Source organism: Passer montanus, unplaced genomic scaffold (genome assembly GCF_014805655.1).
Source record: "Passer montanus isolate IOZ18808 unplaced genomic scaffold, ASM1480565v1 scaffold32, whole genome shotgun sequence".
NCBI classification, from domain to species: Eukaryota; Metazoa; Chordata; class Aves; order Passeriformes; family Passeridae; genus Passer; species Passer montanus.
The window spans coordinates 10,005,974-10,022,651 of NW_024367930.1; the positions used below are offsets into that span (position 1 = coordinate 10,005,974).

The 16,678-nt window shown below is 34.8% G+C and overlaps 1 protein-coding gene across 1 annotated transcript in view; it reads right to left on the reverse strand.

Annotated features, from left to right (window-relative positions):
• The window catches only part of ULK4 (unc-51 like kinase 4), a 212,171-nt gene that overhangs the window by 158,157 nt on the left and 37,336 nt on the right, over positions 1-16,678 (reverse strand). The window contains exons 19-21 of the mRNA XM_039715236.1: positions 14,407-14,490; positions 8,548-8,709; positions 1,557-1,739 (exon numbers count right to left, since the gene is read on the reverse strand). Of these exons, the coding sequence (XP_039571170.1) occupies positions 1,557-1,739; positions 8,548-8,709; positions 14,407-14,490 (429 nt within the window). The remainder of the gene's footprint in view (positions 1-1,556; positions 1,740-8,547; positions 8,710-14,406; positions 14,491-16,678) is intronic.

Below are 16,678 nucleotides of genomic sequence, written 5' to 3' on the forward strand. Positions count from 1 at the left end.
AAACCAACAACCTGGGTGTTATTACCACCAGGTTCTAACGAACTGAGGTAATCTCAATTAAAAAAAAAACCAAAAAACATTCTCTGAGGTTTTAGTTTTTCTCAGCTATAATGCAGGTACAGTTACCAAATCTGGGCACATGCGATAGAACCAGACCTACTTTACAGTACAGTGGTTTTTACTTACAGCTTTGGGCACTATTCCCACTTCTACCATTAGTTTGATATATGCTATTGAAAGAATGACTACATTTGTTTGAATTTCAATTTTCTTATCCGTAAAATTTGATTAGAATTGCCCATTAGAACTGCAGTATCAGAAAGGGAATTCTAGCCACTGTCCGTAAGAAATTCAGTATCAGTATGGGATTTCTTTTAGCAATGTAAGTCCTACATAAACAAGAAATTTTTCACAGAAAACATCATGCTGTAGCCATAGGCTAGCTGCACATTGCATTCTTTTGCTGAATGTTCAAGTGAATGATTTTTGACCATGCTCCTCTGACTAGACCATCAACTCACAGTAATGTGCACTGTCAGTGCAGCATTACAGGACAATTTGCCACCTATTAGCGCTGTTGTTGTGGGATCTAGAAAGTTTAAGGCCAGCTGACATGCACTCACAAAAACACACTGGCAATTCTGACATGGTACAGAAATTAATTTTAGGAAAAGAATGAGTGATTTCAGTCCACATGGGCAGGATTATATTTTAATTTAAATATAATTGTTAAAACAATATGTAGGGAAATAAAACTCTATCAACTAATGTCCAACAGATTATTATCGTCAAGATGATTGTCAGATTACAACATACATTACAACAGAGTATCTGAGGAAAACAGAACTACAGTTCCTTCTTTCTTTGTGGTTTTTATCCTTTCCAAATAGAGGGAGATTATTACTTTCATTTATGAACTATGCAGATACACTTCCAAAAAAGAAACACTCTTTCTCTAAATACAAAATAATTTGGGAATCAAAATAGAAAAATTTAACCACTTCTACCAAAAATTATATTACACATAAACCAAAACCAGTTGTTTTATTCAGTGACACTAATAAGAAAAATCTAAGGTATTAAAATGCTAATTTCTGCAAGATATTTCACTTACAAATTGACTTAAGGACCTTTAAGGAGAGCACAAAGCACAGTTTCAGATTTAATCAGGACACTCCTTATTTTCTCTTTTAAATGTCTAAGAGATCTATGTCAAATAGCTGTCTTTACTGATTCGTTACTGATTTTCCTTAGGGCCCATTATCAGTTATGGTCAGAGTAGGGTATTCTGAATTGAATCCTAGCTGCAGGAACAATTTATACACCTATTAGTATAATTTCTTGAAGATTCATGAAAGAAAGAAAAACTATACACCTTATAATTTAGATTTTAAACAAACAGAAATATAAAAGAAACACATTTCTCATTTCCTGCTATTTAGATATGCAAATGTCACCGAGACATATTTTGAAAACCCAAAACCACTTGCAGTGTCAATTTTAACTTTTCCTTTCATTAAATTCCATGCCAATTAAATATTAATCTGAAGTCAAACCTTTTCTTGAATTAGCCTCTGCAGATGAATCCCACATGACAACATTGCTGAAAACATCGTAAGCATGTACTGCTGAATTTTGCATATTCCATTTGCCAAGGAATTTAGTACAGCTGTTAATCCCACTTTTTCAATGACACTCTGGAAGGCATTAGGTGAGGAACGAGTAATTCTGCACAAAGCCTACAAAAGTGAAAAAAAAATTAATGATACTATTATTTCAAGAAAAATACTGGAAAATAAAAGCATGTGGTAAGTTTTCCAATAGTTTAGGAATATATGGAATGCATACAGATTCTTTTTTAAGACAAATATTAGGGGAAAAGATCACTTATTTTTAGAGACCTGGAATTCTTCTAAATGCATTGATATACACTCTGTGCATCTGAAATTCAAATATTTTATACAGCAACATCCACATCAAAAAGTCACATAACTCTTTTCCTCTATAGAACAATAATGATGTAGCACCACAGCCCATGCTTGAGTCTTTTGTCAAGCACGGAATACAAACAGCATCAGATAACACTGTACTAGAAAGGAGTGCAGGGAGAGAAAATACAGACATAGCATATGACACAGTATTTATGGGCGCCTATAAAGGTGGGCATCTTCTCTCTCCCTCTCATAGACAATAATGAGGTTTGTAGTATTTCAGTGTCTAAAGTCTGTCCTTAGCTCTAGATACTACTTCACATCTAGGTACTTATTAGGAAACAGTGATTAACATAACCAACTTGCAAACTATTCTCCAAATGGTTGATTTTCAAGTATCAGTGATTAAAATAATTTTAATAGAAAATGTAGATACTGACAGTGCTCCAGTAAAGCACAAACCTGTTCAGTGTCTACTAACTTAGCTATTTCCTAGCAAACATTACCAAACAATCTTCAGGATGGCTTCATCCCCAAATCAATCTCCTTTTGATACCTGTAAAAATGCAACCCTGAAGATACTGTAACTGCATTTGTTCTCACCAGATAATGAAAATAAGACTCCTTACTTAAACATTAAAAATTTCTTTTTGTTTGGCCTGAATATATTGTTAGCATAGAAGAACAGCTTATGTCAAATATTGGATTCAGATAAAAATCTGAATTGGTATTCAGGAAACTTTGATGGTGACTCCCTTTTGTGAAATGTAAGTAATATTTATGATATCTTTGTTCTCTTTAGACCAGCTACACTAAGAAATTGCTGTTTACTTAGTGTGCACTCAATAGTAAGGTCTCATTTAAGAGAAACTATAGTCAATTACACAGAATACAACCAGAGAAAAGCTTTCCATATAAGAACATCAGAAACTGTCCAGTTCACCAGTGCCCTTAGAAATATTACTCAAAACAAACTAAAATAGAAGGAAAAAGAAGAAAAGAGGCATAAAAGAGAGTAAATCACAAACTTGACAGACATTTTATTGTTGCTGTTCATCTACTCTGCTCCTGTTCTTTCTTGTCCTTTCTGGTCCAGGAACCACATCGATTGCAGCCTTTTACTTTTCTTATTTTTTTTTTGCTCTCTTTTTAAACACAGACACTCAATCTCAGTTCCTTAGTACAGCATGCTCTGTTTCTCCCAGGAAACAATCCAGCTCTTCACCTCTATTCAGAGTTTTCAAAATGAGTGGGCAGGAGGTATGTGTATTCACCAAAAGCATCCTTGAGGGTCATACTACCAATGAACTGCTGGGACCAAGGGACGGGGTGTGCCAAAGCAACATGGAGCTAGCTTGGTGTGTGCTGATTTTCCACTGCCTTAGATCTCTGCTATAAATCTTGCCAAACAAAGGTGGCCATCAGATTACTTCCAGGCAAACCTCATAGGAAAGACATCATAGGCTGTCTTCTAGTATAATACTGCAGCTTTGGAGGTAGCAGAAAAGCCACCAATAGCCAAGGGGAGAAGCTTTAAATGCCCATTAGTTGGTACATCACAGAATTCTCTGCTAAATGGACCTAACACTTCAGCAGAAAAGCAGAAGAATTTGAACGTGGAATAGAGTACAAAGAACTCTAAATTATTTCAGTAGATCCAATACTGGGAGAAAACAGATGGAGATAGGTCAAAAGGTGGTGGAGCAGGAAGGGGAGACAGATGATGATAGATGCAAGACTAGAGCTCACACCACCATCTCCAGGCAGCAGTCTTGGAACATAAAATGTTCTTAGTGAGAGTAAGGCTTCAGCAGAACTTCTCCTGGAACTGGCTTCTCCAACCCTGCTCTCTGCTGGAGCCTTAACCAGCACCTCTTCTCTCAGCAGCTCCTACCTTTGCCTCACAATTCTTATTGGTCACTTCCACCTTGAGATACTCCAGGGTTCTATGATCATCTCTGCCATATCCTTCTAGTCTTACATGCTACATGTGACTCAGTAACATTCACCCTTTCATGATATCTTCCATGACTCTCAAGTTTGAAAATGAATGCACTAAAGAATCTGCAATACACAAGTCTCTGAAAGAAATTATTCAATACAAATTACTTAAGAAAATAACAAAGGAACCCAATCCCCAAAAAAGACTGCATGAGCTTTCCCAAATTAGTTTCCATTTAAGTAGCTTATGTTTTGTTACTTCTCTTCCAGCAGAAAAAGTTATCTCCTAGAAACAAAATATTAAGTTATTTTTTTAAAAATTAGAAAACTTTCAGCATACTGGAAAGAAATATTCTTCCTGCTGCTGAGCTTGTCAGAATATTGCTGTGACATCTTACAGATTTTTTTTTCTGAGTCTAGCAAAATGATAAAAAGACACAGCTTTCCTACAGGCAAAATCTGTGATATTTACCTGAGGCATGTTAGACTCCAAAGTGAGAAAAAAATACTGAAACACAATCCAAATTTGCCACCTCTGATAGGCAGGACAAAGTGAAGGGTCATTTCTTGACTCCAGAGACTAAAGACAGAGAATCTCCTTGATATATTTTTATTATTGATTGAAATAATCATAAGTAGAATTCCATAGTCCTTTACTGCTGATACACTTTGCAGACAGACTGCTAACTCCAAGTCAAGATATGACAGACATATTTCTTAACAGAAATGTATTTTTACATTCTAATATAGATGTCAGTTAAGAATAAATTCTTCAGGATACATTCAAATAAGGCAGGAATGACTGCATAATAAAATGAAATAGGACACTGATGATGTCAATTTTTGTGGTCATGCAGGATAAAAATGCCTACAAATCTGTAGCAACAATTTAATGAATGTAGAAATTATACAGTACATTATAACTGGAGAATACATTAGTATTTTATTTTTTAAGTTAGCAAAGCACTAAAACCTCCACAACTTTAGCTGGGAAAAGATCTTCCTGCACTAGATTTCAATATCAATTGATTGTTAGCAAATGAAGTTATATATCTAAATGCCACAGCAGCATTAATACACAACCATGATTTATATCAGGCATTGACTAATAAGTTTACCTACTTCTTAGTTTAGTGTTTCACTACAAAGCAGCAAAAGGATTAAAGTATCACCTTAGAGCATCCTACTTTAGAAGGTTCCTTGTTTAATTCACTTCATAAAAGTATTAAACTTCAGTCTTCTGATAAAGGAAACAATCCCCGAAACTGTGGAGGGGAAAATCCAGAAGCCCATTCAGACCCAATAACACTTGTGTAAAACGATCTGACTGAAAAAGAAGATGGCTTCAGCTACATGGATAGCAATAATTTCCATGAAGACCAGAAAAACTAGAAGAAAGCAGTTTCATCAAGGGTATAAAACAATAAACGTGTCTTACTCTTGCAACTCTCCTCATAGCTGCTGTCATTCAAAGCTCTCCAATATGTGAATTTGGAAGAAGCCCTACCTCCAGCATGACTGAAATTTCAGTAAGTACACAAGGGAAAAGTATGATCTCCAGTAAGCCTATTGCCTTCACAGGAAACAAACATTAGTTGGGAACAGTTAGGGTTTTGTTTCTATTGTCCATATGTACATTTATACCACAGATATACATAAAATATTGAAGAAATTTTTACCTTAGCAGATCTCAGTGTGCACACTCAACTTGTTTGTCTTTTTAAAATGCTGGCATCAACACCCAAGCACACACCCAAGCACACATTACTAAGCAACTTTGAGAAAGAAAAGGTAACAGAATGATAAAAAACATCTTTCTCATGTGCACACTCGTTTGTCTTTTTAAAATGCTGGTATCAACACCCAAGCACACATTGCTAAGCAACTTTGAGAAAGAAAAGGTAACAGAATGATAAAAAACATCTTTCTTACTTAGATTGTCAATTGCTATTGAAAGGATGTCCCAAAAATCAGCTGAGTTTTTCTAGGAAATTTTGGTAACTGCAGCTATCATGACCTCCTAAAACAAACCGCTTCATCCTAACAGATGTCATCTGCAAGATGGCTTCTAGAGTAGCTTCTGAAGACTAATCTATTTTATAATACAAAGATTTCAAACACAAGAAAAATAATCGGGAAGTAAGAGCTTGGCAAAACCAATTCATTCTACGTCCCAGTGTCAACCCATGACTGCCAGATGATTCAACTTTGGAGTATAAATATTGCAGTAAAACTCACTGCATTTAACAGGCCTAGCTGAACAAGAAGCCCATAAAAATCAGGCTGCTGTATCACACCTACAGGAACCAGAGGTGAAGGAACTGAGGAACTCACAATCTGTGATACTTTCAGTCTACTCATTTGGAAAAGATCACACAAACACTAGCATTGACCAACTGCACTGAGCAATTCATAAAGCCTCACTGGACTAGTACATAGTGGTAGCTCTCAATAGACACAAAAAGAAAAAAAAAAAAGGGGGAGCAAACTAGGCTACAAGAAGCTCCTCAGGTTTTACCTTCCTCTTACACATTTTTTGCAACTTTCCAGGTTTTCCAGCAGGAAAATTCTCTTCTCATCAGTAGTGCTTAAAAGAGGCTAGATACCCATAGCATAAATACTGTGATGAAGAAAAGGCTTCTTAGTGGTTCACCTGAACCTGGGAGGATCCAGTGACCTGGGTTTTCAAAAGAAGCAAAGGATACAGAGGGACAAACAACAACCCACTCCTCTCATAGTCTCTTGATAATCATCCAAGGGCAAGGTGAGCAAACCATGTGGTATTGATGACAGTAATCTCTGAGCCCACAGCTACAGAAAGCCGTAGTGAATCTCCACTGATGACAAGTTTATTCTTGACAATCCAATATGTAACTTCTGCATATTACTGAGCAGGGAAAAAAGCTCTGCCCACCTCAAGCATACTGTATTGTCCAAGAAGAAACTGAGTTTTCAGGAGGGGAAAAGGAAAAAAAATAATAAAAAAGCCCACTGATAGTTCCTCCTGTGATTTCTTTTAGCTCAGTGTCTGAATGCCATTGAGACAGACGGGTTCTCCAGAATATGCTGTTTGCTGTGGTACACAAGGTAGCCATAACTGGCCAATTGGCCCCTACAAATGGAGCAGGCCCTGGAAGGCTGCTGGGAGTCTGCTGTAGGAATCAAGGGAATGGTAAATGACAAAGCGAAGTTCTCCAAGCAGATAGCAGAGAAACAAGAGGGAATTTTCATCATGAGTTGAAAGAAATAAAAAAAAATAAAATACTATGACCTAGTAGCAAACAAATAACAACTACCCAGTCTAATGATTGGCAAGAGTAGAAAGTACATTATACAAAACAACTCTTATAGCAAAAGTAGTGATAGGAGAGAGGATTGAGCAGGCTACTTAAAAAACTCAGTAAGAAAAGGAAGTCATAACTGTTATGTCCAGCCTTTTCCCATACAGGCAGTTGTGATCTAAGCATAAAACTCGCAGATCAAATGGGTGAAGTCTCAAAAAGACACTTTCTAAAAAAGCAGCCTAATAGCCAGACTCACACATACACTTTACATATTCAGAGACAGACTATTTTGTATCTATGAAAGTTCTAAGAGTGTTTTTGCCAAGAATTTCAGATGCTACAGAGCAAAGGTTTTTATCTTACTAAAGAGGTTTCCTGTTCTAAAAAGTCAAGACGTTTTCCAAATATTTGAGCAGTTTATATTACAGGCAAGACTCTGTCACATATATACACTAAGACAAAAAATCAATCAATAAATATATTTTTTTAATTATAAATTTATTATACCACTTACCTCTTCAGCCACGCATCAAATGAATTTTTATTTCTCTCTTTTATTGCCTTTATCTCTCTTTTATTGCCTTTATGCTAGATGTGTCTATGTGCATACTGCTGCAGCTGTGACTCTACCATTTTCCATCTGGAAAGCAAGAGCTCCATCCAACCTGGCTGTGAACACTGCCCGGGAATGGGGCAGCCACAACTCTTCTGGAGAAAACTGGCACTGTGCCAATGCCTTACTACCCTCACAATAAAGAATTTTTTCCCAATATTTAATCTAAACCTATTTACTTTTAGTTTGAATCCATCCCCCATGTCCTGTCACTACATGCTCTTGGGTTAAATTCACAGTCCTGCTAAGTATTTTCTACCTTATAAATCTTTTTGTTCCAAACCTTCTCCTTGCATACCATCACTTTATTTGTCTTGCTATCATTCTATATTGCCTTAAAAATTCAGGGCAAAGACTAGGCCCTGACAATTTTATTAAAAGAAATTTGATTAATTCAACTAATACTTCTAAACTAGTCTTTGATAAAAAGAATAAACAATTCTCGTTTGAAACATCATCGAAAAAGAGAAATTTCAATTTTGCAAGAATTTAATAGATTCTTTGAAAGGTTAAAATTTTTAAACATAACTCATTATTATCAGCATAAGGAAATATATGTTCTGGAAAATGATGAATCACCAGAACTATTCCTAAGCACTGAACTGTAATAAATGCATTTTTCAATTTCAGAAATTTTTCAAATATGTTTTAATGTAGTCTGAAATATAAAAAACACAAACCTACTGCAAACATGCTCAAATACATTTCAGTTCCAGTTCAGAAGGTTTTTCAGACTAAAGGCCAAAGCATTACACTACCAGAAAAGGAAATTCCTTACCGAAATAGGAGTTATCTTCAAAGAATCTCCCGTAGAATGTGTGAAAAGGTACCACAAGACAGGTCCAATTTCTCCTGTAATAAATCCTTGTGCATGGCATGAACGAGTAGTACAAACATTTTCAATTATCTTTGCTGCTATATGGTTCACTACCCGCTCTTCCTGTAGGAAGGAGAAGGAGGATAATGCATTTGCAAATGTTTCTAATTTCTTTGTAAATTACTGCCTGTGTTCACATTTTATTCAATGTATATTGTCTTGGTGTGGTTTCTTATGTCTTCCAGATACTTGCAAAAGTTTTCAAGAAACCTCACCTCATCACAAAGTTATGTTCACAGGTCATACTTCCCCCCACTTTCTCTTCTACTGCAAAAACAATTTAATACGAGCATAATTTAATACAAAACCTTTAATCTCCAAATAATCACCCCAAATTAAATGTAGTCTTTACAAATTAAAAGCTTTTGTTATATTAAAGGTGCTCCATGATCAGTGCTTTATAAATGAACAAATTTGTGTCAACACTCATTACTAGAACATGCTCTAAATAGTACAATTATGAGATATTCAGTTACATTGGAAAAAAAAAATTACACTAAACCCTCTTTGTCTTTATCCCAGGATTTGTTGACTCTTTTGAATAAAGACTTCTTGTAAATTAAGTTGTTCCATAACTCCCTTCTAAGCAGACAACCCTGACCACTGCTTAAGACAAACTATTAGGTCCCATTTACTACAAGAAGTCCTAAATTTCCATAGGAGATTCAGAATCCTTTATATTTTTAGTACTAACCCAAAAATTTTCACTTAAAATCAGAGCCTTTAACTGGAAGATAAATCACTGGTGTTATTTTGGCTGTGCATTGCCTCACCTCATCTCAGTCTTGAACTACAAAAAAAGTGAAGTCTCAACAATAGTCTTTAATAGCATCTTGAATTTAGCAAGAATGAATTTTAATATAATTTTTATAATTCAATTTGTCCTTATAGTCTGGCTTCTCAAATAATTCATCATAATATCTAATTGATTTCTTTCTTAAATTGATCTCTACTTTAGCCTACTAAGTTTTGGATTTCTGAGAGTTATCTTTACAATCAGAGCCACCAACAACTGTGAGCAAGATAATTAAACCTTTCAGAAAGTAGTACAAAAGGGTAGAACTTGCAGAAGGGGAGAACTTATGCTTCATTAAAATACATTCAATATCCATTTTTCCTTCCACTGACTTAGTAGCTCTAAAATATAGATTTTAGATGTAGAAATATTTGAAAACTTAGTATAATGCTGTCAAAAAAAGAGTAAGGCTGTATTCATCATTTTCATTATAATCCTTCCTGTTCTTCCAAAGAACTGCAGCTCTACTCAAAATATTTAACAGAAATACCAAAGTCAATTTCCATCTAAAGTCGTTACACTCTTATATTAAAAAATCCACTGAATTCTGTGGTCTTCCTGCTTATTTGCAGCCATAAAACCAAAGAGACTTTAGGCTTATCTCTTTTTACAGTTTTGATTACTGCAAAATATTGCATTATTTTGACCTACTAAAGACCTAAACACACAGATACTCATACATGTTTACTAAAATTGAAGTTCTTAAAACATTTTATATATAATGTCCAATTTTAATATTTTTTTTTCTGTGAATTATGTTTCTGCATTTCAGTCCTTTTTTTTTGGGGGGGGGGGGTTACAGTTAGGGGAAAAATACATGCATTTATCAAAATAATGTCCAATTTTAATCTTTTTTTTCCTGTGAATTATGCTTCTGCATTTCAGTCTTTTTTTTGGGGGGGGTACAGTTAGGGGAAAAATACATGCATTTATCAAATTGACTAAATTGATGCATTTAACAATCAAATCCGTAACTGAAACATAATTGCCAAGTTAAGTCTGTCTTACATATGAAGTGGTTATTAAGACTGTCAGTTGGAACTCCACTCCTAATTTAAGCAGGCATAAACACTTAATAAATGAACTATAATCCCATTAATTAATCATAATCAAAGGAACATATAGTGGATTATTAATGTTAACAAATTTCCAGATACAATTACAGCTTTTTTTTTTCGCAAAATTTGGTCCTGAACATGTGCTTTATTTCCTTTCAAGCCACTGATGAGATGAGTTATACCCTGTTCCAGACTGTCCTGCTACTTTGACTAGAAAATGGTCATGCATCATCACTGTGCTCTAAAACTCAATGATGCTGCCAAATTAATTCTATTTTCTGCCATCTGAGACCTTCCATTCAGCTCCTCTGGTATCTGCTCCTGAGCACTATCTAAGCAACAAGACTTGCACCATGTTCTGCTTAATTAGCTGTCTGCAAGGGAGGCCTGATCTAAACTAATATTTGTCCTCTTAACTAAAGGAAAGGGGTCATCCAGTGATGTTGCCAGCACATAAGCTATTGTAATGAACAGAAATGGATCTTCAAGATATGAGTAAAGCAGTTCCATATATCAGTAACTCTCTGTCCACATTATGAACTGCATGAAATCCAAAAGTATGAATAGAACTGCATAAAAGAAGAAGCACATACTTTATTTTCAATAGGTTTAGGTTTCAACTAGTTTTATAAAGTGCACTTAAAGCTCCTAATTTTCAGTCATGTTGAACACTTGCAGATATATCTGTTTTGAGTGAAGTCAGGGATGCTTAATGGAAAAGAGCCCTGAGTGAAAATGCAAATACCAGAAGGATAAAAAGTTGCAAACTACTAAAAAGAAACTCTTTTTAATCAAGTCTTTACATTTTAATTGGGAAGCAGGGAGGGGGACTGGCTGGAAATCAACATCACAAAAAAATCTACTTCCATGTTTTTGAAATAACTGAATCTACTGGATATTTTTTCTGACTGTTATAAATTTAATAGTGCAGCAAAAATTTTGGAAGCACTGAAGTTACAGTCACTATGATAACAAACATACTACCAAAAAATAGCATAACTTCATTTTACTAGAAGTTAGGATAAAATATTTTATGATCCTTTTAAAGTAGGTTTACTGATGAAACTAAGTTGTGAGGAGCTGTTGACCCCATTGAAGACAGGGAGGCCCTGCAGAGAGACCTTGACAAATTAAGAGGTCTGGGTAATGACCAACCATATGAAGTTTGAGAAGGGCAAGTCCCAGATTCTGCACCTGGGTTGGGACAACTCTGGATGTACGGACAAGGTTTTGAATAAATGAAGCAAAATGCATAAAAGGAAAATGGTTTTCACATAGGTACCTATTAAACAGGAATATCCTTTCTGAAATAGAAAGCATCTTCCATGACTGGATAACATAGGAACTCTAACAGTTATACAATTTAGCAGAAGAAATCAGGACCTTCCTATCTTAAAGATTGCACACAAACATTTAGAAATTGAACTTAAACAAATACAGATGCCTGGAACAGGCATTTTGTTCCACCGTTGGAAACAGCTGTTGGAAAAGATTAGCAAATAAATATTGGAACATTTACTACATCCATTCTGACAGACCACAACATTATACCAAGACTAAACATGTCAAATCAAGCTTATCATTTACTTATTTATAAGTGTACCAATTCCCTTATTTTGACACATAATGGAAATCAACTGTTCTTTGCCTGAGCTGAAAATCAGCTTCTATGTCAAGTTAACAACTCTGAAATGCAGGAAATCTGAACTTGTGCTCCCCTACACATAAAAGGCTTTCCCAATCTTCTGCTTCCATCACCCTAAAACTCCTTTCATTGACCCATACACTTTTTTATCACTGTTAGATTTTCAGGCACAGAAGGTATGTGGAAATGACACTACCTGCATTTTCTGAACATTTTGTTCCTTTATACGCAAATAAAAGGGACATACACCTATTTCAAACTTCTTCCTGTTCTATTGTTCTGTTTCAGAGGGCAATTCTGCTTTGATAATGACAAATCTTATAAAACTTCAGAAGTTCAAGAACACTTCAGAGTAGTTCATAATAAAACTCAGGAACAGTGAACTTAGCTTACAAAGATCAAAACTATATAAACCATAATACTTAATGACATGAGCTGGTTTTATTTTCTTGAATTTTTATTAAATACATCAAATAAAGATTCTTAACTGGAAATTAAAACTAGAAGTGAGTATTTGTAATGCATATGCAATGCACTGTGGTACTTCAGACCTTATTACAAAAAGTTAGTTTGCCATTTTCATAAATACCGAGACAATATGTCCATAATCACTTCAGCAAACGTCCTGATGTAAAATTTTCTTAACTCACAACTGGGCTTAGAACAATTACAATTAATTCATTATGTAATTATATATAATTTTATAAAAATTATTAATATAAGAATTAAAAACTTATGACTTTTAATAGCAAAAAGCTGGTGACAAACCTTTTCAGAGCTGCATAGCCACAGGACAAGAGGCAATGGCCAGGAGTGAAAACTCCAAGCACAAACAAGTAACAACTTTTTCCTACGAAGGATGTGCAGGCATTGCTGACAGAGATTGTGGGACCATAGTCATTAGAGACATTTAAGACATAAACAGACAAGTTCCTGAGCAACCTGATCTATTTAGACCTACTGTGAAGAGGAGGTTGGATTACATGACCTCCAGAGGTCCATTCCATCCTCAACTCTTGCAGAGTTTTACAGCTTCAAACATGTTTTAAATATATATATATACATTAAAAATTGGCATACTCACAAACAGAAAATACAGAAGTGCACAGAAGTAGTTGGCTAGCCTAGACATAATTTTAAATTTATGCTTAATTAAATTTAATTTGAACTATTGCGTAGCAAATGTACTTCTATTTTGTGTCATTTTTTCAAGAAAAAATATATCAAGATAAATTAATAAGAAAAATTTGACATGTTTCAGGACTAAGAAGTGATTTTATTTTGTAGGAATAAATTAGTGTCTTATGGATGTCTTGATTTAGTTTCTGCACAGTGTATATTCAGAAACAGCAAGTCTTCCATTACTAAATTTATAATTAAATAGCATCTCACTACTGTGCCTTAGAGTGACATCTTACTCTAATTATGAGCTGGAAATTGTACACAATACAAACCTAGTTTTGTGTTCTTGGTCACATGAAGGTTTGAAGATATTAAAATGCATCTAGGCTCTTCCTTTATTAATCACAATCTGTAGGCAATAAAGAGCTCAAAAAGGAAGGAAAAAAGGTATTTCCTCTTGCTTTCCACCTTCTAGCAACCTCTGACATGTTTTCTGCCTTGAGCTTTGCCTTGGGCAAAAATAATGTGGTCTCATACAAACAGTGAATGTAAACCCTCCACTCAATTCTTTTTCATTTTCAAAATGGAACTACATGCATGTTTTGTTCCCTTCTTCTAGCACAGCTAAGCCATTGCCAAAACCAATGAAGAACATAGTAAAGCACACATATGAGAATAAACCTGATTACTACTTTTTTGCCTCAAAAGACTGCTGACAAGTCAGTAGGATAACAATGCAGTTTTAAAAAACTGTATATCATCCACTTCAAGAAAGAAACTTAAATCCTGCTCAAAAATTTACAAAGATGTATGAAAATCAGATTGCAAGAGGACAGCACAAACTGTCAGAACATTTCTCAAAAGATGCCTACATCATTAATAAATTTCACATTTATTAACAGTAATTTATATTTACTATCCCATTTCCCCCAACACAAGCAGCAATACATAAATGTTGAATGTACAGAGAACAACACTGCATTAATCTCCTGCTTAGGTCATGGTCTTATGATTATTTAAATTCAAGAGCAATGCTTGGTTGACAAGGTACTGCAATGCTGCAGGCTACAATCCTCATACAATGCCTGAAGGGTTATTACTGTGGAGAAATTCTACTGAGGACCATGAAAGAGCCTTACCCCTTCCCGAAGACACCTCATTAGCACAGTGTAAGCAGCTGAGGGAACAGCCCAGCATTCCCTGGGGTGCTCCCCTTTTTCCTCCTGAAATGAAGCCAACGGCACAACTGATTAAATCAAAAAATCACAACAATCTCAGTCACATAAAAAATGGGTAGGATGTTCTTAATAAGGTTCATATTATACACATTTCAAATTAACATATGCAATCAAGTATATTAAATTTCAGGACATTATTACTATTTCATGTTATTTCATGCGCAGCACAGAGATTGATGTATCATTAGCTTATTTAAGTAGTCTCCAAAATCCATAACAGAGTTTGTCCTAATATTTCTGCATTTCATCAATTCATTCTAATTCATACAGACACAAAAAAGTGTCTGTTCTTTCATTCCTCTCAACCATTTTGAGTACTTCAGAGAGATAAATGACTATTAAGAGCAGAAGTCTTTGTCTTTAAAACAAAATTAATTTTTTTGGTAGGTAAAAAGAAAAAAGTCAACTTTCTTTTGAAAAAAATGCTCAAAGCCATACAAAGAGATACCAAGTGTTTAAGAAAATTTACTGTAGGCTATAGCCTTCCGTACATATAAACACTGTTTCATGATCTTACTGTATATTTCCTTGAAATCACCCTGTTAGGCTAATTACTAGCTGAATTAGGGCTTAATTCTTCCATTACAAGTGAACTTCACGTCCCTCTGTCCCTGCAATAGCCTATTGCAAAATTTTAAATTTAAAAGGGGACACTTGGATATCACTGAGATTTAACTGCAATAACTTCCATATCCAGGCTAATAACAGAGCTATTAGAAAGAGGAAAAAATATAGCCTCTTTTGGGAAAGTGAGAAATAATAGGCATTAGACGATGTGAAGATGACAGGCCATGAAATCATGAGAAACTTGTTTTAGTAAGTAGACAAAGGATGACAAACAGTAATTTTCTTCAGAAATTACACAATTCTTGAACTCTATTAGTTATATTCTCAAATTATTTTTAGCATTCTAATAAACTGGTTTTAATAAAAGGGATAGGATAGGCAAAGTGGGGGCTAATGATGCAGAAATAAATTATACTTTCTAAATTTGCTGATTTCTGTGTGGCTTACAGTAATTCAACATATATACAATATGAACATCAGGCCTTTAATTAAAGCGTGGCACATTAGCATGGAAGACTATTACTGAATTGTCTAGTAAAATTAATTTTTCTTCTTTATTGAAAACAAAACTTTATTTGCCACATATAGCTAGAGAGAAAATTAGTCTGTTAAATATCCCATTTGTAAGCTTTTTTTCTGCTAATTTGTATTAGGATGTATGGGACAATATAAACCGTAATAACAAGAGTGGCTTGACATCCAACAGACACATCAAATCCACTTCATTCTATCTCCTCCATCTTATGTGAGTAAGAATGTGCTGACAAGTAATCACCATTTGCCTTCCAAGGCATTGTAAGTTTAAGAAAACACAGCCCAAGTTCCAAGAAAGTAAAGGTAGATTACTTTCAAACAGTCTTGTCCTGGAAGAGGCAGGACAAGACTAAGAGTCAAAACAGAGTTAAAATGACAATCTATGGTGGAACTGGCATGGATCTACTTCTCATTGTATTCACCTAATTTAACCAGAAATTCTTTCAAGGTCATTTGTAACCATACATATTGAATGTGATGTAAAATAAAAAGGCTTAAGAAATTGTGCAATCCTAAAACATTAATAGTTCTTCCATTCCTCAAACTGATTAAAGAGACTTTCTGCAAGGTTTAATCTCTATTTAGAAATTTAAAAATGCAAAGGGAGTATGAACCTTAGTACTGTTCTTAATTACATAAACATAACGTACAGCATTTGACACTTAATAAACTTAAATAGATCATCAAACACTGGGGAATCTTCCTACTTTTTGCTCACAGCCCATGTTGATTTTGATTAAACTTTAGGTTCTGCACCCTAATAACATAAACAACACAAAATTAATAAAAATATTACATAGAACTTGAAAGTTTTCCCCCAAGGCAATCCACTCAAGAGTATGAGAACATGCTCCCTGGAGTCTGCTCATGCTACTTGTGAATTGCTCTTGGCTTCTGTTTGGAATAAAAATGCAGAGATGGAGTGTAAGATCTTACTTATGAGATCTCATAAGCAAGTACACATACAATATCAGACTTTAGGAATGCACAGGACTGTTAAGATTATCTGGACATTTCCCAGAATTTTCTGAGCCATAGAAGTCCAAACAGTAATCTTATATTTTACCTCATT